The sequence below is a fragment of the Pelodiscus sinensis genome, chromosome 1 (genome assembly GCF_052426305.1).
Source record: "Pelodiscus sinensis isolate ZL-2025 chromosome 1, ASM5242630v1, whole genome shotgun sequence".
Lineage (NCBI taxonomy): Eukaryota > Metazoa > Chordata > Testudines > Trionychidae > Pelodiscus > Pelodiscus sinensis.
The window spans coordinates 53,809,302-53,834,025 of NC_143052.1; the positions used below are offsets into that span (position 1 = coordinate 53,809,302).

The window sequence follows — 24,724 nt, forward strand, 5'->3', positions numbered from 1 at the left end:
CCGTCAATAAAAATATATATGATGTCTAGAAGGCATTATTACTATTCCTGAGAATCAATAATGGCTTCAATAGTAATCAGACTGTGGTAGCTTTTAAGATTTTGAATTATAATAACTGTTTCTAATTTGAATTTTTAATTTTAGCTGTATCAAAGATCTGGACTTGACTGATAAGGGAGTTGCTATAATCACAAAAAATAGAATATTTTGATTACATGTTTTTATGGAAAGAACTATGTGTGCCATAAGATGAATATTTATAGTATACAAGCTTTTTCAGTGCAAATCATTGAATGCTTCTCTTTATTAATTCTTCTTTCCCCTATGTGGAAATGTTTTTCTTCATTGTTTCCCTGGGATACTGTATGCGGTTGCTCAAAACAGATGAATTTCCCTGAAAAAAGGTTCCTTGCCCTTTATTATAAAATATTCATATGTTTGTCTACTTAAAGAATACAAATATTAGACCTAGGAGGGAAGGAAAGAGTTTGATGTACTATCAGTTTATGTACAATATTACTTGGCTTTTTAGTGTCTGAGCTGGATCGCCAGTATTCATGAGCATATGTAAATAGATTGCACTTTTTTCCTACAGTTTTTTTGTGATTATTCCTTTATTGCAGCATCTTAGTTGTTCATATTTCCAACCTCATATTTGACATTAACGTGACAACTCTAGAACGGTGTAAACAGGCTGGGCTGTATTTGTGAGGTCATGTGCATATTTGTACATCAAAATTATGATGGCCTGATTATTAGGGACCATGCCACCAGCTAGCAATGGATGGCACACACCAGACATTCTCCTAAAAAGGTGGGCACCAGCTGCACTTAAGAGATCATGGATGCATTATTCCTTTAGGACTACATCAGAGGTAGTATGTGGCTTCCCCCATCCCAATAGCATTTATGGGAAGCATTTAATCTCTCTGGTTTCATGGAGACATGCTCTATTAAGTGTTGAGGTGTCCGCATAGATTTTTACCATCTTGTTTACTCCTTCTTTGTATGTGCTCTTCCTCCCAGCTCCCCTCATACATTTCAAAGGGACTGTTTGCTATTTTCTTTTTTTTTCTTCCCTAGTGAAGCAACCCAGTCTCTCAAAGCTTTTTAAGCTTTGGGGGATAGCTTAGTGGCTTGAGCATTGGCCTCCTTAACCCAGGGTTGTGAGTTCAATCCTTGAGGGGGATCTGGGACAAATCTGCTGGGGATGGTACTTGGTCCTGCCATGAGGGCAGAAGACTAGACTTGATGATGAGCTCTCAAGGTCCCTTCCAGCTGTATGAGATGGGTAAGCAAGCAGATAGCTAGCAGCCATTTCTTATTCTAGTCCTGTTCTCCAAGCTTATTTATGTCTTCCTGTTTTTAAAAAATACTTCCATTTAGGCTGTAAAATAATATTTTGCTTGTCTGTGTTCATCACACACACGCACGCGCGCGCGCACACACACACACACACACAGAGCCTGTTGTTTGACCTCACTCACAACAAACATGTCAGCAAAAAATACAGGAAATGCCACTTTAGTTTTACTGGCACATCCAAAATCTTTCTGAAAATCTATTAAACAGCTTCTCCTGAACCAGCTGTTCCTGCCAAATTTTACTATGAAAGATTGTTTACATGCACCTTCTTGTGAAAAATATAGGCTGGATACACTGGTTTGAAATATTTGATAAAAATGTTTATGGAGAAAGGAAATCTGTTATACAACACTGGTGATTTGAAATTGAACCATTCCAGATGCAGTGAACTGAATTAAGGATATGTCTTATTTTGAAGTGGCTGACATTGGGACACAATACAATAACGTTCCGCAGGTGTCGAGGCCAGAGTCCATGATGATGGGTGGGGCAATGGCTTCCCCCCCCCCCAGGATTTGGTGCAGCTGATGGTAGTAAGGGCAGGTGTGGGGTCCTGCCCCAGAACACAAGCTGCGCTCTCTGGCCCTCACGTATCCCTGGCTGAGCCATTTAACTTTACTCTGGACCTGTTCCAAGACCTGGGTTGGGTGTCTGTGCTCCACCAGAGACTCGGCCATGTGCCCAAAAATGTTAGTGTTACGCCGCTTGAAACGGAAATCCTGTAATGTCTCCTCCTCACCTCACAGCTCAAGGAGGGACAGGATCTCCGCTCTGGACAAGGAGGGTGCCCGCCTCTTGTCCTCCTGGGTGGGTCCTGGGAGCTGTGGGGCTGCTCCCTGTGAGGACCAGGGAGGTTGCAGGGGGCTTGTGGCTCGGCCATTGCTGATATTCTGGGTATCAGGGAGAGCCACACGGTCAGGTACTGCTCCCAGGGCCGACTTCCTGCCACAAGGATTGTCCAGGGTGCCTGCAGCTTTAAGAGGGGCCAGGAGACAGGAACTGTAGAGTTGTGATTACTTTGGATGGAGTGGTCACCAGGACACCTGTGCTTTTTCTTGGAGGCCTCTTCTTTCAAAAGAAAACCCTCTTCCCCGTCAACACACACCTTTTTCCAAAAGAGGATTACCAAACCCGGGAAAACCCCTCTGTTCTTTCAATTTTCTATCGAAAGAACATGATTGCAGTGTGGATGTAATTGAATGTTTTTTGGAAAAACTATCGTTTTTCCAAAAGAAACCTTGTAGTATAAACATAATCCTAGATTATGGACCTAAGCCTAGGTCCATCAATGGCTATTAGCCAGAATGGGTAGGAATGGTGTCCCTCGCCACTGTTTGTCTGGAAATGGATGACAGGGGAGGGGTCACTTCATGATTTCCAGTTGTATTCGCTCTCTCTGGGGCATCTGGAATTGGCCACTGTCAGCAGACAGGATACTGGACTCTTAGTCCTAAGTATAATATATGGTAGAATATAACTAATTCTCTACTGATGGGACATCTCTGTAGAGTTGTAACATTATTATTCTCTTACTCTGCCCTTTTAGGCTTCTTGGTTACATTTACATAACTATTCCAACATCTCATTTGGTAAGAAGAAAAGAAAGTTGGGCTTGTTTTTCTCAGCAGAAGTTAACTAACCCATCTTTAAAATAATGATGACAAAAAAAAGCACACCTGCAAGCAGAGCTTCCTTGATTCTATTTCTGAGCCAGATGATTGCTGCATTGGAAGTACCTCTTGATCGTAAGTATTAACTTCTGAAACAATCATGTTATAATGGAAGATAATGACAACATCTAAAGTCAAACATTGAGAATGAAGGAGCAACCTATGTATCAAAACATTTTTATCATTGTTTGCATTCAATTTATGATGTTTTTAAAAAAATGTACAAATAAAATGGCTTGCATAATTAGCCTGAGAGTATCTGACAGAACATTTCCATAATTATCACACTTTTCTGAAAGTGTCTGTTATAGGACAGGTAATGCTGGTATCAGTGTCTATTATTAAGGTTTCCCCTAAACTTCACAATATAACACCCTGTCTTCAGTGGTTTATAACTTTGACAAACTTTGACCATTTCAGCTGAATTTTATTTTAACCAAAACAGTTCAGTCATTTACAAGAACAAGCCTAGAGAAAAATGCATTGTTTTCTCATATTAAAAAATTGGTAACCTTTTTCTTCAGGAAAATCTAATATCTCCATGCAATGGAGTAAGCACTTAAAATTTGATAGAGGATGTTTTTTGTGTTAGGGATTTGCATTTTGCTGTCTCTTTGCTGTCTGTGGAAAACTCCTCAACCTCAACTCACCGCACTTGACTTTTCTGCATTTGGGATCTGGGGAATTTTGCAAAATAATAATTTTCCCTGGATTTATGGCAAGAATTTCACAAAAGCTACACATTGAGACCTTGCTGTGATCCACACCTTCCGCATAACCATTTGTATTCACTCTTCTTCCTACCAGTGCCTTTTACAGTGAGTGGTTCCACTTTTTGATTTGACCTATTCTGACTATATTATTTTGTATTCAGTACTTGGATAATCCCTTCTGGTGAGTTCAGCTCTCTGGCTTTTGCTTTCACAGTTTCTGCTGCCGTGTACCTTTGGACAACTTTTTCTAATGTTAAAGCTTCTTCATGGAGAAGTCTCTCCTTTAACATATTGTTTTTAATGCCTCAGATTATCCAGCTTCTAAGCAGATACTCTATCAACTCACCAAAGTAACAGGTTGTACTGAATTTCCTTAAATATACAAAATAATATATATTGCTCTACCATGTCATCAGTTTTTTTGCATACATATAAAATGTGTCTTTCTCAAAGATCTCATTCCCTTTGGGCATGCAAAATTCCTGAAATTGTTAGTATTTTATTTTACTTCATGATTTTTCATATTCTTAAAACTACAAGTTGTTATAAATATCCAATGCTTCCTCCACAAACAATATGCAAACGCAACTGAGGATTTCACTTTATCATTTTTCTCCTCTGCCTTATAGCTGCTAAATACAATTCGGATTTCTGCTGGAATGTTTTCCACTTCTCGGCAACATTGCCTGACAATTGCAGACTGAATGGAGGTTGCAACATCTTTTTTTTGGTTTCTTTCCCTTTCTTAAGCTAGTCAAGCTACTATTGTGTTCATAAAATATATAGAAAAGCCTTTGTTCTTCTTCGTTTGCTGCTCCACACATTCCCCTTGCCTCCGCTTTCAGTTGCAAACACAGGAGTTAACTTTAAAATGACTGCAGAGTTTCCTTCTCATTCAGCACTTCTGACACCACAAAATGATCATGGGGTTCATTAAGCAATAATCCCAGCTTCCCAGCTTCCAAAGCACATCACTAAAGTCCTGTGTTTATAATTCTGTATCTTATGATGGAGCATCTCCAAATTATCATCTTCCATGCACATATCTATATATCTACTACTGTAATTGCTTTTGTTCTTTAATAACAATATTAAATTGCAAGCATTTGTGTTTTTCATAGGTTTCCCCAATATTTCAAACTAATGACTTTCATTTCTGCTACAAGATCAGTATAGCTAAATGAAACTTGATTTGTAAATGCTCCTACAGCTCTATTTTACTAACCCACTACACTGTGATTTGTTTTTTATTACAAGATACAAAACACAAGAATTTGTAAATTGAATTTGTTTCCCTGTATCTTCAACTTTACAGAATAAAATGAAAAGTAATTCAAACCTGTTCATAAGTTTGAAATATATAATCATTTATTTGAATGATTTTAATGCGCCCACCACATTGGTATCTGGGCACATGAAAGTCAGTAAAAGCATTTCCTTATATTAATTATCTTGCCCCCTATAGATAGCACCAGTGGACCTCTTCCCTATATCATGCCAGCTTTTAACAATACAAGCAGTATGCCCTCCTACCTTGGTCTCTATAGTTCTGTTTGAACACATAGTACAAAGGCAGATACTTTTCAGTTGATACAGACAAGTATCCATTAACAAAGAAAACAAATGTCTATAGCTAAATTATTGTTTTGATAAATAATGGTTAAAATAATTAGAAAGTTCTCATTTATCTTATTATGACCAATGGATGATCAACAGCATAGCTAGCAACAGGTAGTTTTAGTCTTTTCATTCTCTGAAATATTATTTATGATGGGACCATATGCAAAGTAACTGGAAGGAAGATGAGATCATATGCTATACCACATGACAATGAAGATTAATTGTGGTTTTCCGTTATTTTTCAAACTGAAAGTAATTGCATGTCTGTGGAATAGAGTCAGAAGCTTTTGTCTTTGTAAGAGTTATTGTAGCCTTAAGCGTTTCCTTTGTACTTCCAAATGATCAAATGAGTAGATTGATTTTGGCTGCAGTGTGAGCGCCATTACACTCTATTAATTCTGATGTCCTACCTCCTCAGTACTTTTGAATCAATGTTCTATGTTCTTTTTAGGTCAATGTTACTCATAGCATGGTTTCTGTTAAAAAGTGAACATTTCAGAGCAGTTTCCTGTACAGTAGAATCTGAGATACTGTAGTATTTCCTGACACAATGGACATTTTTAGTATTTCAGCTACTACTGTGTGGTAATGTTGGTAAATGTTCTCTTTGTAGAAGATCATGTATCTGTCAGAGATACTTACCTTCCCTCTCTCAGACGCTAAATTTCTTCTAACTAACAAATGGTTTTCTTTAATCTTTGTTTGCCCATTCACCTGCTGATTCTGATGGGGGGGAAAAGCAATACTTCTCAAAGAATGTAAGTTTATGTTTTTAAAAATAGAAGAGTGCAAAATAAAATGTGTGCTGCTTATAATTAATACTTATTTTGCTGAGCATTGAGTTTGATGTCCAAAAAATGTGGATCTTGTATTTGTTCACTATTGTGTTTGCTGTGGCTAAATGATTTGTGCATGCAATGGAAAGAAAATACTATTGTATACCTGTCAGTTTATTTTATAAAATAAACATTCAAACACTGTTTGATTTTTACTTTACCTGAACATTAAGAGCCTTACTAGTTGTTAAGCAATTTGTTTTTACTACTTTCAGGAGTAAACACTTTTGGTTAAACTGAATTCATTGAGATGTGTGTATATATAAGGCAGGGACAATATATATCTTTTTTATACCTCTGAAGGTGGAGAGATTTTTATGTCTTTCTTAACAGTGCATAAAGTGAATTAACTAGGTCCAATATTACTTCAGGATACACCACTAGTACAGCCATTATGCCCATTTTGAATCGAGTGAGTTCAAATACAATAGGACTTCACATAGGCTTGAATGTTTGCAGATCTTAATGGGGGATTGAGGTCTTATGTGCATAAGGTCCTATCAATATAGTGTTATAAATAGTGTTCAGATTAAACCCCTTTTCAAACCTCTTTTACTATCCTAGAACATTGGGGCTGTGTCTACATTGGCACAATCTTGCGCCAAAGCGGCCGCTTTTGCACAAAAACATGCTGCCTGTCTACACTGGCCACGAGTTCTTGCGCAAGAACACTGACGTTCTAATGTGTGAAATCAGTGCTTCTTGCACAAGAACTATGATGCTCCCGCTCAGAAAAAAGCCCTCTTGAGCAACTGTTCTTGCACAAGAAGCCAGTGTAGACAGGCAACATGAATTTCTTGTGCAAGAAAGCCCGGAGCTTTCTTGCGCAAGAGAGCGTCTACGCTGGTACGGATGTTCTTGTGCAAAAGCACATCTCTTGCGCAAAGGCACATGCCAGTGTAGACGCTCTCTTGCACAAATAATCTAACGCAAAAACTCTTGCATTAAAAAGTATTTGCACAAAATCTTGCCAATGTAGACATAGCCTGGTTGTTCTGGACCTGAAAACTGTTCCACAGAGGGAAAAAGAATTAGCTTCTGATTGCTCCTCCACAGGAACATTTGAAGAAGTTATTATCCTGGGAAAATAACCACGCAGTCACTTTTCTGTCTGCAGTGAGGAAAGGAAATGCGAACCCTGCAGGATTTGTTCTGTTCTGTTTGGGTATTATACAATGGTATTTGAACATGTCCCCCTGGCTGTTCCACCATTTCCTATGTATAGTTCCTTTAAGACTGCCACTTGTTTCTGCACAGCAGTAAGCTCATTGGAAATTTGAGGATAGGAAATACCCATAATATAAAACTCAGCTTTATAGCTGAATTTTTTCTTTAATGGGCCAATCTGATATCCCAACACACCTAGTTATTGGGAAGGAGACGGTCCTGAACTAGGGATGCAAATTTTGCATCTGGCTATGTCTAAAGCAGATTGGGCAATACCCATTTACTAGCTGGCAAAATTTATAGAATTTGCATGAGGATGCTAATCAAGATTTCTGCAACATTTAGTTATGTTTTCTCATTAAATTGCTCTTGCTAGTCATTTGCTTAGTCAGGTCAGAAAGCTGTGAAGCCTAACTAAATGCAAGATACAGTGAATTTGTAAAGGCTAAATAGTCATTTTTTTCATTGATACTGAAAAGATCTGGTACCTTTTTATTTCAGGAGATGGGTATGTGCAACTCCCACTGTAGCCCACTGGGAAGTATCTCCTGGAATGGTTAGTCCCTTTGTGAAATCATTTCTCTTTCTCTTTTCAAGATATGTATTAGCTAGTCAAATAGAGAAATGTGCATTTGTAATTAGTCAATGAAAGTTTCCAAAATTTGCGGAAAAAGATTGGCCCAAGTTCTGCTCTGAGAATTTTGGTTTCTTCCTATCAGTGTGGTAGTTAAGAGCCAGTACTTGATAAATTATTGTGAGAAGCTGAGCACTCTCAACTCCCGTAGATAGGATCAGGACCATTTTTTCCTAAGAGTTCTTCTAATTTTGAGGTACTAACCAGCTGGAAAACCATGCCTAGTTGTTTTACAACTCCCTGCAGCATAGTTAGCACGATCTGAGGCCACAGCGCTACAATCCTTACACCAGGAAGTGGTCCCAGAGAAACTTTATGGTGAATGTTTTTGTCAATGATATTTTTTACCCATCTGAGGGGTTCATGACGATACCCGGACATATTAGTTCAGATAGTTCAGTGATTAATTGTAGTCTGAGGAGTAGATGCATTTGTGCACAATAATTTATTTTTTTCAGAGGAATTTATTTGGGGAAGAAAGCAGAATATGTGAGGAAAATCACAGCCCGAGAGATATCATGGACTTTATTTAAGCTGAACATATTCAGCGATAGAACTCTGAACTACTGTAATGGTACGCTGACTGCCACTGTAGTGCAAAACAGATTGAAAATGAGATATGCAGTGAGACATTGATTGGCACTGTCTGCAACTCTTTTTTTTTTGGTCATGAAATTTTGCATTCCATTCTGTGCAAAGAGAGGTCCAGTCAGTGGTAAATGATTGCAAATTACATAAATTGGCACCAATTCCTTTACCTGGGGAATGATTTTCAAGCCATGCCAATCAGTCTTGAGCACTTCACTGACCCTGAAATTTCTTGTTCATCCTTGGACAATTCAGCAAAATGGCTGTTCCTTATTTTATGAAAAAGGTAGAAAATGCAAAATCAGTTTTAGTTTCTTCAATACTAAGGCCATGTCTAGACTATAGGGTTTTTTCGAAAAAAGTGGCTTTTTTTTTTTTCAAAAAAAAGTCACTTGCATTTAGACTGCCACTGCGTTCTTTTGAAATTAAATCGAAAGAATGCAGCAGTTTTTTCAATGGCAGTAAACCTCATTTTACAAGGAAGAACGCCTTTTTCGAAAGAACTCTTTTGAAAAAAGGTGTTCTTGAAGGCAAACAGGGCTTTTTCGAAAAAGAGCATCCATATTGCATGGGTGCTCTCTTTCGAAAAAGCAGATCGCTTTTTTGAAAAAAGTGGTGGCTGTCTCAATGATCTCTTTCGAAAGAAGCTTTTTCGAAATATTATTTCGAAAAAGCTTCTATCAAAAGAAGCACATAGTCTAAATGTACCCTAAGAGAATAAAAAGAAATTTTCCCAACTGCTATTTTTAATACATCCATATTCCTAATTCTCTCAATATCTGTTTCATTCCCTCCTCAGTGGATATACTTATTTTTTCAACACTTAAGGAATAGCCAAACTTTGAGGTACAAATATATGCAAAAATTATTTTACTCCTGAAATGTAGCTGTCATTAAATAATACCTCAAATATAAATTAGCCATGATACCTCTGAAATTTAATGTGGAGTGGACTCCTACTTGGAGTGTCTGAAACACATCCTCAGTGCTTATAAACTGAAAATAATGTACATCGCTTTTGATTGGTTTGAGTACACTGAACAGAGGCTCTTTTTATGTTTGGGCTCTTATTTGTTTGTTTTGAAATAGTTGTTGGCATTACGGATTCAGGTGTCCTTTGGCTTCACAAATATTGAATGAGATCTGTAGTATATTAAAATATCCATTAAAATGATTTGGGAAAGGTCTTCATTTGTGGTAAATCTGCACAACTTCATTAAAGTGAATATAGCTAACCGGATTTACAACAGTAGAGCACCCTGCCTTTTGAATGCAAAGGATACTTTAATACAGGTGTTTTCTTGCTCGTTTTGTCTTTTCTTCCTATAAAACTGGTGTGTTGGTAACTTGAAAATATCATTGTTTCTTAATATTTCTTAATTATGTTCTACAATTAAGTATCACAGCCTCCAACAATAACTCATCAGTCTCCAAAAAACTACATTGTTGACCCACGAGAGAATATTGTAATACAGTGTGAAGCAAAAGGAAAGCCACCTCCTAGGTTAGTAATTTTATTTTATTTTAATTTAATTTTATTTTATTTTATTTTATTTTATTTTATTTTATTTTATTTTATTTTTTGCTGTTAACAGAAATACTGTGGAAAATCTAGAATAACAAATATGAAAACTCAGAGGAAATGAAGTAATTTTCTAGACTAGCACACAGCTTTAATGTAAATTAATGACAACAAATCAGGGCTTATGCTTACTGTCCTTGTTATTTTTGTAATCATAATAATAATAGCATTAAGTGAGCCCTTCACATAGAAGTCCTGAGGCCACTGAACTGAACAATATCCAGTTTACATTCTAAAAATGCATAGCATTAAATTTTGAAATGTCCTCTTAAAAGTTTTCTGTAGGACAATCAACAAAAGTGATCATTACTTTGAAGGGATACGCAGCTTTACGCAGGAAGCATTACAAGGCATACCAAAGCACAGGTTTTATCACTTTCAGCCCTTGGATGGCATGGTGGAATTCCTAAAATGCAGCTGGTTTCTGAGCACAAGGCTGAAAGAGGGGGTGGCAGGGTCTCAAATTAATGCACAGCCTGCATCATTCTTTGCTTGATTGATATACAGGCAGTCCCCGAGTTACGCGGATCCGACTTATGTCGGATCTGTACTTACGAACGGGGCTTTTCTCGCCCCGGAGGACGCGAGCGGCGGGACCGCCCAGACGCGCCGAGGTCCCGCCACCCGCATCCTCTGGGGCGAGAAAAACTGCTCCGCGTCTCCCTGGTCTGCTGGACGGGACCGCGGCGCATCTGGGCGCTCTCGCCGTCCAGGTCCTCCGCGGCTTTGCTCCGTGTCTCCCTGGTCTGTTGGTGGGCCCCCCCAGCAGACCAAGGAGACGCGGAGCAAAGCTGCGGAGGACCCGGGCTGCGGCACCGCGGCACGTCTTGGTCCCGCCGCCCGTGTCTCCATGGTCTGCTGGGGGGCGGGGGCGCAGCTAGTGCCGCCCCCCCCCCCCCCAGCAGACTAGGCTTTTCTCACAGACACCTGTGGTAGAGCAGCTGGGGCCCTGGCGGTTGGTCCCGCAACGCCGAGGAGCGGCGCTACTGGACCAACCCAGGTGTCCTGATTCAGCTGCTGCTGATCAGTTTCAGTTTGAGGTGCAGCGCTGCGGAGACCTACACGGCAGCGCCCCAGCTGCTCTGTCCCAGGTGTCCAGATTCAGCAGCGGCTGAATCTGGACGCCAGTTCCGACTTAAGTACAAATTTGACTTAAGTACAAACCTACAGTCCCTATCTTGTACGTAACCCGGGGACTGCCTGTAGTCCATAATTTCTAAATTGTTCACTTTTACAAACAAAAGTTTGAAATAACAATGGAAAATGCAGTGAGCAAAGGCATTGAGTCAAGTTAACTTGAGTGTCCTTGATTTTCTAGGTTTATTTTATAGCTTTCATATTACTCATATTTATGTTAGAGACAGAAGTGATGGTGATCCCTATAGTTAGTTTCCCAATAAAATCCATTATAAAACCCAGTTTTCAGTTGCTTATAACTTTGCCCATTTTTAATCATTCTGGCTGAAATTTCAGTAGAAAGAGTTCAGCTATTTTCTAAAATGAGGTTAGGCAAAAATACATTGTTTCACCAAAGTTAAAAAAACTAACAACTTTTGTTGAGAAGTTATAATTCCCTCCAGTTTTTAGAGAGAGATCTTGAAAATATTCCATTATGTAACTCTGGGATCAAAGAAAGGGTTCTGTTTGGTGTCCTCATGAAAATTCACCTAAATTTGTTCAAATTATAAACCTCTGAAAATTGCCATTTGTACACGTGTAGCAGAAATTTGATAGAGGTTAGGAGTAAAATTTACCAAACATTTTGTGTACTGAGCATGCTCCACTTACATAGTATAACCTAGTGCCACAGAGCTCATTGAGCATACTCCAACCCATGGGTCAGCAGGACTTTTCATGCAGTTGTTCCTTCTGACGACTGGGAGCAGCTGTAATCTGGACACCAGAATTGAGAGCCAAGTGATTTTCTCTGTTGTGCGCTCATTGTTTTTAAAGTCAGATGTTTTTAATGTCATCCCTGTTGTAGAGGTGCAGTTGCATGTCTAGAATTAATACAGCACCAGGATTTCTTATTTTAACAGAGGTAATGACATTCTCTAAAAACTCTGTGTTAAGTGAGATGATGAATTTTTAATGTTTATTGTAGTTTGTGAAGTGCATTTTCCAAAGGTGGGGAGGGGGCAACCTGATCTTAGTTATATTTTCATAGGCACCATGTGACCAATTTTTTTTGATTGAGCTAATTGACTTGATCCATTAGGTCAAACAGCAGAGGTTCACCTTTTAGATCAAGTGGTTCTGGATTAGATCCCTGCAGCCACAAGTGGGAATGAGCATGGCTATGGATCTCTGTATTTAGCTGTGAACTTTCTCAGTTAGGGAGAGAGTGTAACTCATGTTAATGCAAAGTGTGCCTCTTTGTCACCTGCTATTGACTAAACCATAGATGGAGGCTTCTGAGTGTGCTACTGCCTGTAGCTAACCTGTCTTTCTAGCTTGAGCTCATACTTTTAGATCTTGTTATCCCAAGTTCAAGCACCTATGTTGCGCCTTCCACACCTATCTATCTGAAGGTAAAATTGAGCTCCATCTGCCTTCTACTTGTGATGCTCATAGATTACAGAAACTCTCCTTTTCCATCAAACTGTAGGAGGACATACCACAATTGAAGCTGTGTGAACCTTCCTGAGTTTGTTGAATTTCACTTGTACTGCATGTGTTTAGATTTATATGTAACAATCTCACTAGTAATCAAATATAAATGTGCAGTGTATGGTTGACTTTCGTTTAAAGGTCTGACCTTTGAGTATTAGCCACACGCACTGACTACACTAGGGATCGTATGTGCTCAGAACCTCATGAGATAAGGCCATATAGACATGATCCTAGAATTATATCAATGTATTTTGGAAGTAAGAAAGTATGTATTTATGAATGCATTTTTAGAGCAGTAGGATTGGCATACTATAGATCTATTTTTTTTTAGTGTTTTGAGAGAGACTGAAAAGAGCCTAAGAGATTTGTTATTTCCTAGCAGAATGCAACATTTAATTTGTAGAATCACAACTGTTTGCATTAGAATGGTGAAAAACAATCAGTCCCACAATATTACCTTTTTATTCACTCTGGGAACTTAAAAAATCTCCTGCTGAGATCTTACATGACGCATTTTAGCCCAGAGCAAATTCTTAAAGGCCCATTGTAAACCCTTTGAATAATGGGCTTTATAATGGAAATGCTAATCTATTTTTAACAATATCAATTTTAGCAGACCTAACTGTATCAGCTTTAGTGGAAAATGAAACAATTTTTTCTCTGTGATTAGCATTGCAGTCTTTGTTATAATCCTTATTATAATATACATATTATAAATAATAATTTCTAATTGTAATAGTATAAATAACATATAATAAAAATGCTGACGTTAAAAATGGCATCTATTAACTAATCTAGCCAGGTCTTTTGTCTCAAACCATATGTGTTTATTACTCATTTTCTAGTTAAATCATTCAAAAATATTCTTCTTATTTATGTTACGGACATACATCTACATGCTATTTAGAAGAGATTTTCTAGTTATTTTTCTTGTTTTTTCAAAATCTTTAATAATCTATTCTTGTGTTTATTATTCTAGTTTCTCATGGACTCGTAATGGAACTCATTTTGATATAGATAAAGATGCACGGGTAACAGTGAAACCAAACTCAGGAACCCTTGTAATAAACATTATGAATGGTGGAAAAGCAGAAGCATATGAAGGCATATATCAGTGTACAGCAAAGAATGAACGTGGAGCAGCAATTTCCAATAACATTGTTATCCGATCATCTAGTAAGTGTAACTTTGACATTAATCCTAACTGAAATATTTGTACTTACTCATTTTGCTGTGAAATTTTTGGTTTAATTATTTTCTTTTTTCCTTTCATAAAAAAAGACATCTTTTTAATCATCAAAGCGATCTTGTTAGAAGGTAATTGTACGGTTTCTGATACTCTGGTTTAGTGCTGTACTGCATGAAAAGCTGCCAATTTTCTCCAAAGTTCCTTAGTAAGTTAAAACCCAATGTTTTCCTGGTATTCAGTATGTCTGACTCATTTGTCATGTTTAAAATTGGGCAGTGTATAAAACATTACAATTAGAAAAAAGAATTTTAAATCTTTAACATATTTCTTTGATGTGGAGTATTTTTTTAAATCTATTTTTTCAAAGCAATTAGGTTTTTTTTAAATAAAGTCCTAACATGGAAATATTGAGACAAACACATTCCTGTCCCCAAATCTTAACATTTACTGTGCTATTATATTAGCTTGTTTCAACCATCACTGCTCTTGAGCTCAAATGTAGTTTCTTGAGCTGCTCTTCTTTTTACTATAGTCTTTGTTAAATCTCTCCACATGCCATTCCATTTTCGAACGGACTCACTTTGATTTTTCTAATTGTATACATTGCTTTTCTACATTATCCAGAATCAAACTTGTCAAATGTTAGTGATTACCCACAAGAACCCCTTTCTGTTTAATTATTTACATTCAAGCAGTGATTCTCTAAAATATATAAACAATAATATAATGAACCCTTTTTTCCCAAAGGAAACAACTGTTCAGAAGTAGAAGTTATAATCTGTGTATAGTAAATGTCAAAGACATTTCCTTTTAAGTTATGTTACACATATAGTTCTTTCATAAGAACTTTATCAAACCAAAATTTATGTAAATGTAAAAATTATTTTCCACAGGATCCCCCTTGTGGACTAAAGAAAAAATAGAACCAAAACATGTCCGAGAAGGTGATCCCCTAGTACTGCAATGCAGCCCTCCAGTTGGCTTACCACCACCTATAATATTTTGGATGGATAATTGTAAGTTTTTATTATATCTGAATAAAGAACACATTTCTTGACAATTTTATTACTGTTCTGAATAATTTGCCATTACTTATGAAGGCCCACTGCTTAGTGAGGAGGGAGAAGCAGTAACAGGAAACTTGGAAATGGCGGAGATGCTCAATGACTTCTTTGTTTCGGTCTTCACTGAGAAGTCTGGAGGTGTGCTTAACGTAGTGAATACAAGCAGAGAGAGGGTAAGTTTAGATGATAGGATACACAAAGAAAAAGTTAAAAGTCACTTAGGAAAGTTAGATGTCAGCAAGTCACCAGGTCCTGATGAAATGCATCCCAGGATACTCAAGGAGCTGATAGAGGAGGTATCTGAGCCTTTAGCTATGATCTTTGAAAAATCATGGCAGACAGGGGAGATTCCAGAAGACTGGAAAAGGGCAAATATTGTGCCCATCTATAAAAAGGGGAATAAGAACAACCCAGGAAACTATAGACCGGTCAGTTTAACGTCTGTCCCAGGGAAGATAATGGAGCAGGTAATTAAGGAAATCCTATGCAAACACTTGGAAGGTAATAAAGTGATAGGGAATAGCCAGCATGGGTTTGTGAAGAACAAGTCATACCAAACTAATCTGATAGCTTTCTTTGATAAGATAACGAGCCTTGTGGATAAGGGAGAAGCGGTGGATGTCATATACCTAGACTTTAGTAAGGCATTTGATACGGTCTCGCATGATATTCTTATTGATAAACTAGGCAAATATAACTTAGATAGGGCCACGATAAGGTGGGTGCATAATTGGCTGGATAACCGTAGTCAGAGAGTTGTTGTTAACGGTTCTAAATCCTGCTGGAAAGGGATAACAAGTGGAGTTCCTCAAGGGTCTGTTTTGGGACCCATACTGTTCAATATCTTCATCAATGATGTAGATATTGGAATAGAGAGTACGCTTATTAAGTTTGCAGATGATACCAAACTGGGTGGGGTTGCGACTTCTTTGGAGGATAGGGACATAATTCAAAATGACCTTAGCAAGTTAGAGAAATGGTCAGAGGTAAACAGGATGAGGTTTAATAAAGAGAAATGCAAAGTGCTCCACTTAGGAAGGAACAATCAGTTCCATACATACAAGATGGGAAGCGACTGTCTAGGAAGGAGCATGGCAGAAAGGGATCTAGGGGTCATAGTGGACCACAAGTTGAATATGAGTCAACAGTGTGATGCTGTTGCAAAAAAAGCAAATATGATTCTAGGTTGTATCAACAGGTGTGTTGTAAGCAAAACTCGTGAAGTCATTCTGCCGCTCTACTCTGCACTAGTTAGGCCTCAGTTGGAGTACTGTGTCCAGTTCTGGGCGCCACATTTCAAGAAAGATGTGGAGAAATTGGAAAGGGTACAGAGAAGAGCGACAAGAATGATTAAAGGTCTAGAGAACATGACCTATGAAGCCAGGCTTCATGAACTGGGCTTGTTTAGTTTGGAAAAAAGAAGATTAAGGGGGGACATGATAGCGGTTTTCAAATATCTAAAAGGGTGTCACAAGGAGGAAGGAGAAAATTTGTTCCTCTTGGTTTCTGAGGACAGGACAAGGAGTAATGGGCTTAAAGTGCAGCAGGGGAGGTTTAGATTGGACATTAGGAAAAAATTCCTAACTGTCAGGGTGGTCAAATATTGGAATAAATTGCCAAGGGAGGTGGTGGAATCTCCCTCTCTGGAGATATTTAAGAACAGGTTAGATAGACATCTGTCAGGGATGGTGTAGGTGGAGCTTGGTCCTGCCTTGAGGGCCGGGGGCTGGACTCGATGACCTCTTGAGGTCCCTTCCAGTCCTATGATTCTATGATTCTATGAAATATTACAGCAGACAGTGTAGTGTCTCAGTGAGGATAAAATCCAGTCTCCTTGAGTAAGGCTGCTGCACATTTCCACATCAGGTAGGGCTAGGCCAGCAGAGAGGCTGCTCATGAGCAGTGTGTGTAAAGACCATTGGTGCTGTCTGCCTGTCTCTTGTGGTTTTATATTTGCTCATGCATTTTTGAGGAGAGATAGGGACACAACTGAGAGCACTTAGAAAGGGATGAGCAATTATAAAAGGCAAAGGTAGGTCTCACGTGAGATCGCAGATCACATATGTCTGTATGTATTATAATTAAAATAAATGTGTCCTTATTTTTACTTAGCTTTCCAAAGACTGCCTCAAAATGAAAGAGTTTCCCAAGGTCTGAATGGAGACCTTTATTTTTCCAATGTAAAACCACAGGACACCCGTGAGGACTATATTTGTTATGCAAGATTTAATCACACTCAGACTATACAACAGAAGCAACCTATTTCTGTGAAGGTTTTTTCAAGTAAGCAGTACTTTTCTTAATTATACAAGTACGTTGTATTTATCTAGATTTTTCACTTACTGACCTACAATTAAGTGGTTTTATGTGAGAGAAATATTACCTTCATCATAAATATTATTTTCATCATAATAAATAAGAAATAATTGTATACAACTTGTAAATAATAATGCCCAGTTTTCTTTGTAAGTATTTTAAAAAACATGAGCTGTCCTAAATAATACATGTTGTTTCGCTATCTAGGTTCACCTTTAAATTTTTACATTAAATATATAATGTTTCCTTTTCAATATTTCTCATTCAGATCACCTATATTTTGTAACTATATTTTGTTTTATTTATTTAAAAATTACAGTGTGATAAGTATTGATTTTAAATTGGCAATTCTACATGCATACACCAGTTTATAACAATCATGATTATTCAAATGAATTAATCAGCAGACATGTGCAAGAACATATTGCCCTCAGCTTTTACTGTTAAATCAAACATGGCGATAAAGATTCATGTTTAATACCCAGTACTCTGATTTACCCCACTTATATGCATTCTTCATGATATTCTGTTTATTTCAGTGGATTCATTGAATGAAACTATATCTGCTAATTTGAGTGACACTGATTTTTACAGTGGTGAGTTTTGGTGATCCCCACTGGTATTCCCTCTTTCATAGTAGAATTTAGTTAACTAACTTCACCTTCATGGCTACTTACCTTTGATCCCCCTTTCCAATTTCTAATCAATAAATCCATTAGTACTGGTGATAATATACTCTTTACAAAGTGACTGCACAGTGTGAGCCTTTAAAAAAACTAAAATAATTTTAATGTAGTGTAAAAAATATGATACACAACAAAAAGTCAATTTTACAACAAATGAGTACAGTCACATTGGCAGATTTTGCAGATTGTCTAATTGCTTCCGTATTATGATCATTTATAATATCATTGATAAATGGAAATCTTAATTATCACTGGGACTAGTCAATATCACATACTATATCATAAGCATTAATAGTAGCTTTAAATATTTTATCATATACTCTTGATATTTAATAATTTATTTAATATACCATTCATGTTTAATCTGTTTAATAAATGTAAAACTAGATTTGTAAAATTAACTTCATAGAAACATTTTAGATTTTTTTTTTAAATTACCTTTAAATTGAACCTATGTTGAATGATCTGGTTTTTTACACTGTGGGCCATATCCTCAACCGGTATAAATCTACTTTGCTCAGTTGACTTTGATGGATATACACCAGTTTATATCAGCTGAGGGTCTGGTTCCAGAATTTTACATTTTATGTGATAGGTGGAAAATAAGTAAGAAATCATTATTATTTTATTGTGTTTATCTTGAAACCTTTTCCATATCTGAGGTACTGTAGACACTAATTCTGAATTATTGAATTCTGAACATGACAACTTTTAATTGTCTAATAATAGTTAAATTAAACACAGCATAAGAGTGGGATTTCTATGTAATAGCATAATAATGACTTGCAAATACAGTGATGTATATAGTGCAGTTATTAAAAATCCATTCAATTGGCCCACGACCCAAGATAGCAGAAATCAATTTTTCAGGATTTTCCATAGCTTTGAGTGGATTTTTTCAGTGCAAGAAATGGACAGATTGTTTACTGTAGTGTGGCCTTTTTTATGTTTCCCTTTCTCTGTCTCTTTTCCTTCTGAAGGGGCACATTTCATATACTAGCATTTGAGGTTTTCTAGGTACTACATCCTAAAATTATTTTAATGTGTTCTTTATGACTTAATCTAGACATACATTTTATGTCCAGATAAACAAACCATATACATCTTTATATTGGTATCCAGCTTAAAAAAATACCACAGCAGACTATTATAATGATTCAAATCACTGCTCTGTGCTATTGGGATTTAAACTATTATGATAGAATACAGGCAGTCCCCGACTTACGCGGATCCGACTTACATCGGATCCGCACTTACGAACGGGGCTTTTCTCACCCTGGAACTCACGGGCGGCGGGTCGCCACCCGTGTCCTCCGGGGCGAGAAAAGCTTCTCCCGGTCTCCCTGGTCTGCTGGGGGGATCCAGCAAAGCTGCTGGACCCCCCCAGCAGACCAGGGACACCCGAGCAAAGCCGCCGCCTGGTCTGCAGGGAGACGGGAAGCAAAGCCTCAGAGCACGCCAGCAGTGGGACAGCCACGGCGCGCCTGGACTGTCCCACTGCCCGCGTGCTCTGCGGCTTTGCTCCGCGTCTCCCAGGTCAGCAGAGCAGGGAGACGGAGCAAAGCCGTGGAGAACTTGGGCGGTCCCGCCACCCCCGTCTCCCTGGTCTCCTGGGGGGGGGGGTGCAGCTAGTGCCCCCCCCCAGCAGACCAGGCTTTTCTTGCCTACCCCAGGGGTAGAGCAGCTGGGGGCTGCCGGGTTGGTCCCGCAGTGCCGCTCCGGACCAACCCGGCAGCACCCCAGCTGCTCTGCCCCAGGCGTCCTGATTCAGCCGTTGCTGGTCAGTTTCAGCAGCAGTTGAATCAGGACGCCTGGGGCAGAGCAGCTGGGGTGCTGCTGGGTTGCTCCAGGACCGCCGAGGAGCCGCGCTACTGGAGCAACCCAACAGCACCCCAGCTGCTCTGCCCCAGGAGTCCCCAAGTCAGCCGCTGCTGAAACTGACCAGCGGCTGACTACAGGAAGCCCGAGGCAGAGTTGCTCTGCCCCAGGCTTCCTGGAATCAGCCGCTGATCAGTTTCAGCAGCAGCTGACTTGGGGACGCCTGTGTTTCTTAAGTTGAATCTGTATGTAAGTCAGAACTGGCATCCAGATTCAGCCGCGGTTGAAACTGATCAGTTTCAGCAGCAGCTGACGCCAGTTCCGACTTACATACAGATTCAACTTAAGAACAAACCTACAGTCCCTATCTTGTACGTAACCCGGGGACTGCCTGTACTTGAGTATTTTTATAACAGTTCATTTTGAGAAAACACTTTGATTTGATTTCTGTATAATTAAAATTCTAAAATGGAGTATGCAATAGTCTTTGAATTAAATCAAGAAGTCCCAAAGGTTGTGGAAGCAGATATAGTAATCTGTATATAAATTTGGGTTTAGATGTATGACTTTGTATTGGCCATGTGATTTAATTTTTATTGTCATGGAGAAAGGAATTGATCATACAGTTCAGGTTTGCAGAAACATTCAAATGAAAATTACATTTTAAAAGGACAAAACATGGGTGAGGTTTATGAGAAAAGTTCTTTGTGAACTGGAAGATGCTGAGCAAAGCATATTTTAAACTGAAATATATCTGGTTACTCATGGTTTTTCAATACAACAGGTTTACTTTGGTTCAGTTTTTTTCTGTGTCTTATTCGTACTACTGGTGGAAGTACAGAAAACATTAGCTATTGAATGCAATTCCTGTAATATGATCCATATAGATGGACCCCTTCCCCTATGCAGAGCCTAGGTGAAGTGAATGGAGCTCTTCACAGATGTAAGAGTCCGTATGAACCCATCAAATTGCAGCATCAGAGCCTAAGCAAGAATATCAAACATGTTGGCTGTTTTTAATGTATGTGTCCAAAATTAAATGCCTCATAAGAGTCTAGCATGTTGGCCAAAACCCTAACCCTTAGTAGCTGTGCAATTCTTACAAAAGGATTTTTTAATTAAATTGAACAATACACAGAAAAATACCTGTGCTAAATTCTGAAATGGCCATATGCATGAAACTAAGCCCATATTTTAATATTAATAAATACACTATCATCATACATGACTATACATATGTTTTTGTCAGCTTTCATATGTATTACAAGCATATGGGTTCTTGCTGGGACGGGAAATATGTTTACAATATATGTTTCTGATTATTTTCATTATTCTAATTTTTTTAATCAGCCAAGCCATTGACAGAGAGACGACCAGCACTTTTAACTCCAGTGGGGAGCACAAGTACTAAAGTGGAACTGAGGGGAAATGTACTTTTGCTGGAGTGCATTGCAGAAGGATTGTGAGTTGCTTTTTCAGCCAAAGTGTTTTTTAAATACAAAGTAGAAATACCGAATAATATTTCAGAAAGAAAATCAAGGCATAGAAAGTACTCATAGCATAATGCTAGATGTCATAATGGTTGATATATTAGATGCACAGAGACAAGCAGATAGAAACTAAAAAGTGAGGTGTTTGTTTTCAAAACATGATACATTTATTTGGATACTGATAGGTTAAAAATATATTTAAGACAAAAATGAAACAACCCTTCCTATGCTGGCCAAACTTTGCACATCACAAAATTACTGCACAAACTCAGAAGCATGGATTATTGATGCATAAGAGCGGCCTGGTAGTAGAATAGCAGGGTGCTTCAGGCTACACATGGGATGCATCTGCAGAGATGTAGGGAAGTGTTTGTTGTCAGGTTTTCATGGCGTGCCTAAATCAAGCCAGTGCTCTTGTTTCCTCACATTTCTGATAACTAAACTTTCAGGCACTAGTAAGAACCTGCTGATTTGATCTGTATTTCCTGACATTACCTTGCAGATAACTTTTTTGGGAAACCTTAGACCACAGTCTATTCCCATCTCTGGCTTTCCTTTGTAAATTAATTTATTAATTGGCATATATTTATATCAATTATGTTTCCGTAATACAGCATATGGTAGTCTCCTACCACCCCTTTCTGCCCCCCACCTGTATACATAGGAAATCACAAAATAATACTTTTATCACAGGCCCCTGGAGTGGCACTGGTATACCGGCTGATATATACCCCTGCTGCCCCCCCCCCCCCCACCCTCTCAGTTCCTTCTTAGGGCTGTGAGGGTCCTTGGAACATCCCTCAGCTCTTGCTTAAGCAAACACTGCTAGTACTTAGTTCTTTTTTTCCCGTTATCAGTTAATTATCTGTTAAAAGTTGTAAATTGAGTAAAATACAGGACTATGTAGCACTTTAAAGACTAACAAAGATGGTTTTCATCTAATGAACCATCTTGTTAGTCTTTAAAGTGCTACATAGTCCTGTATTTTGCTTCAGCTACACCAGACTAACACCGCTACATTTCTATCACTATTCTAAATTGAGTAGTAATAGAAATAACTAAATTGTGTAGAATAGTGATAGAAATGTAGCCGTGTTAGTCTGGTGTAGCTGAAACAAAATACAGGACTATGTAGCACTTTAAAGACTAACAAGATGGTTTATTAGATGATGAGCTTTCGTGGGCCAGACCCACTTCCTCAGATCAAAAAGATTTGATCTGAGGAAGTGGGTCTGGCCCACGAAAGCTCATCATCTAATAAACCATCTTGTTAGTCTTTAAAGTGCTACATAAATTGTGTAGTTATCTGTCTTTGTTTGCTGCTGCGGCACTGTGCTCCTGACAGGGTATGCCTGGACTGCAAGGCTTCAAACCTTGCAAAAAGTGTCACCAGCCTATGCCCTGCGGTGACCCACATTCATCTTGCCTAAATTGCCTGGGAGAGGCTCACCCTTCAGAGGCCTGCAAGATTTGCAAAGCTTTCAAGCCCCTCACGAAGCAGGAGAGAGAATCGCGCCTAAAGATCATCCTCATGGAGGCAGCCCTAAGACTGGCACTGGCATCAGATCCGGTACCAGCATCTCAGGGCACACCGGCGTCAGTGTGGGAGGCATTGGCACACTCTCACGCCTCCTCAGCACTGCACAGGCCTTGGAACCAGTCGCAGTCCTGGGTGCTGCAGAAGAAGAGGCCTAACAGAGGTAGATCACCTCCGAGGCGCGTGCCCTCTGTGCCCTCAGTGGGGCATGTGGCACCATGGAGCGCCAAACCTGGACCATCACGGTCGGGTGGATGTTTACTTCTGCACCAGGAACCCAGCCCACTGGGGGACTTCCCAGAACCCTCCACTCTGGAGGCCTTCGAGGCTGCCAGGGACTTGATTGAGTCATTCCCCTCACCTCCACCGACACCGACCCCCACTAGGGATCATGGGAACAGCTGGCACTGACCAACGTCAAGGGCATCTGACGACGTACTCCAGGACGCCAGAAAACACCACTCAGTGCAGCCTACAACTCCGGCAATAACCTTGACACCCACTGTGGCACTGGCAACTGCTTTAGTCCCGGTACTGGACGTGGTATGGGATGTGGCAGCAGGCCCGGCACTGACACGATGCGACTTTACAAAATGTATGGCAGTCGTGGCGGCCGCTCTAAGGAGAAGAGGTATTCAGGTGTTCCCCTATCTAGACAACTGGCTCCTGATGGGATGGTCCGAGAACCAGGTGTGGGCCCATATCACCGCAGTCCAGAACCTCTTCAGGGAGCTAGGCCTACTCCTTAATGTGGACAAATCAACTCTAATTTTGACCCCAATAATAGAGTTCGTAGGCGCCAACCTGGACTTGACAATGGCAAAGACTTCCCTCCCCAGGGCTCATTTTCTGGCAATAGTGTTCGCCATCCGGGGACTGCAAAACTTACTGGTGACCACAACCAGGGCCTGTATGCATCTCCTGGGTTTAATGACTGTGTGCACATATGTCATGCAACACGCCAGATTTCGCATGTGCCCACTGCAAATGTGTCTGGCACGAGTCCACAACCCAGCTTTCCACCTGTGGGACAGAGTAGTGACGGTTCCCGATACTGTCCTCCACTTACTGAACTGGTGGACTCATCAGGAGGAGGTCTGTGCAGGAGTCTCGTTCTCCAGACCTGTACCAACCATCCGACTCATGACAGATGAGTCGGACACTGGTTGGGAAGTGCATCTGGGGGACATGAGGACGCAAGGTATGTGGTCCCGGGATGATCTCTCCCTGCACATCAATGTCAGGGAACTCAGATCTGTCTGCCTGGCTTGTGCGGCTTTCCTTCCCCAACTCAGGGGCAGGTCAGTCCTTATCTTATCAGACAACACGACGGCGATATCGTATATAAACAGACAGGGCAGGGTTTGCTCTCCCCACCTGTGTCAGGAGGTGATCCGTCTGTGGGACTTCCTTATCGGGGCGGATATCTACCCGATGGCCTCTTACCTCCTGGGTTCCCCGAATGTCCTAGCAGACAAATTAAGCAGGGCCTTTTCTGACCACGAGTGATCCCTCAGGAAGGAAGTGGCTTGCTCCATCTTCCACAAGTGGGGGTTTCCCCAATTAGACCTGTTCACTACCAGGCAGAACAAGAAGTGCCTGAGGTTCTGCTCCCTGATAGGATTGGGAAGGGGCTCCCTAGCAGGGGCGGCCTGTAAGCCGACTTAGTCGACTCAGCCATCGCCTAGGGTGCTGCCTTCAACAGGGCGCCCGGGGCGCCAAATGAGGCCGTCACTCCATTGACGGCCGTGCAGGCGGGGGCACTGATCGTGCGTTTCACCTGGGGCACCAGCTGCCACAGCCCGCCTTGGGCCGCTCCTGCTCCCTAGGGGTATG

General features: G+C 39.8%; 1 protein-coding gene across 28 annotated transcripts in view; it reads left to right on the forward strand.

Moving 5' to 3' along the window:
- The window catches only part of NRCAM (neuronal cell adhesion molecule), a 283,744-nt gene that overhangs the window by 166,994 nt on the left and 92,026 nt on the right, over window positions 1-24,724 (forward strand). For 14 of the 28 annotated variants that reach the window (XR_016349926.1, XM_075929866.2, XM_089779334.1 and 11 more), the window contains 8 exons: window positions 2,912-3,110; window positions 6,109-6,126; window positions 9,992-10,097; window positions 13,768-13,964; window positions 14,871-14,993; window positions 17,154-17,324; window positions 17,897-17,953; window positions 21,212-21,323. Coding sequence is in view for 27 of the 28 variants with exons in the window: in XM_075929866.2 (XP_075785981.2) it covers window positions 3,020-3,110; window positions 6,109-6,126; window positions 9,992-10,097; window positions 13,768-13,964; window positions 14,871-14,993; window positions 17,154-17,324; window positions 17,897-17,953; window positions 21,212-21,323 (875 nt within the window). In the remaining variant the exon portion in view is untranslated. Of the gene's footprint in view, window positions 1-2,911; window positions 3,111-6,108; window positions 6,127-7,872; window positions 7,928-9,991; window positions 10,098-13,767; window positions 13,965-14,870; window positions 14,994-17,153; window positions 17,325-17,896; window positions 17,954-21,211; window positions 21,324-24,724 lie in introns of all 28 variants that reach the window. The other 14 variants (XM_089779342.1, XM_075929962.2, XM_089779351.1 and 11 more) reach the window with 4 other exon arrangements.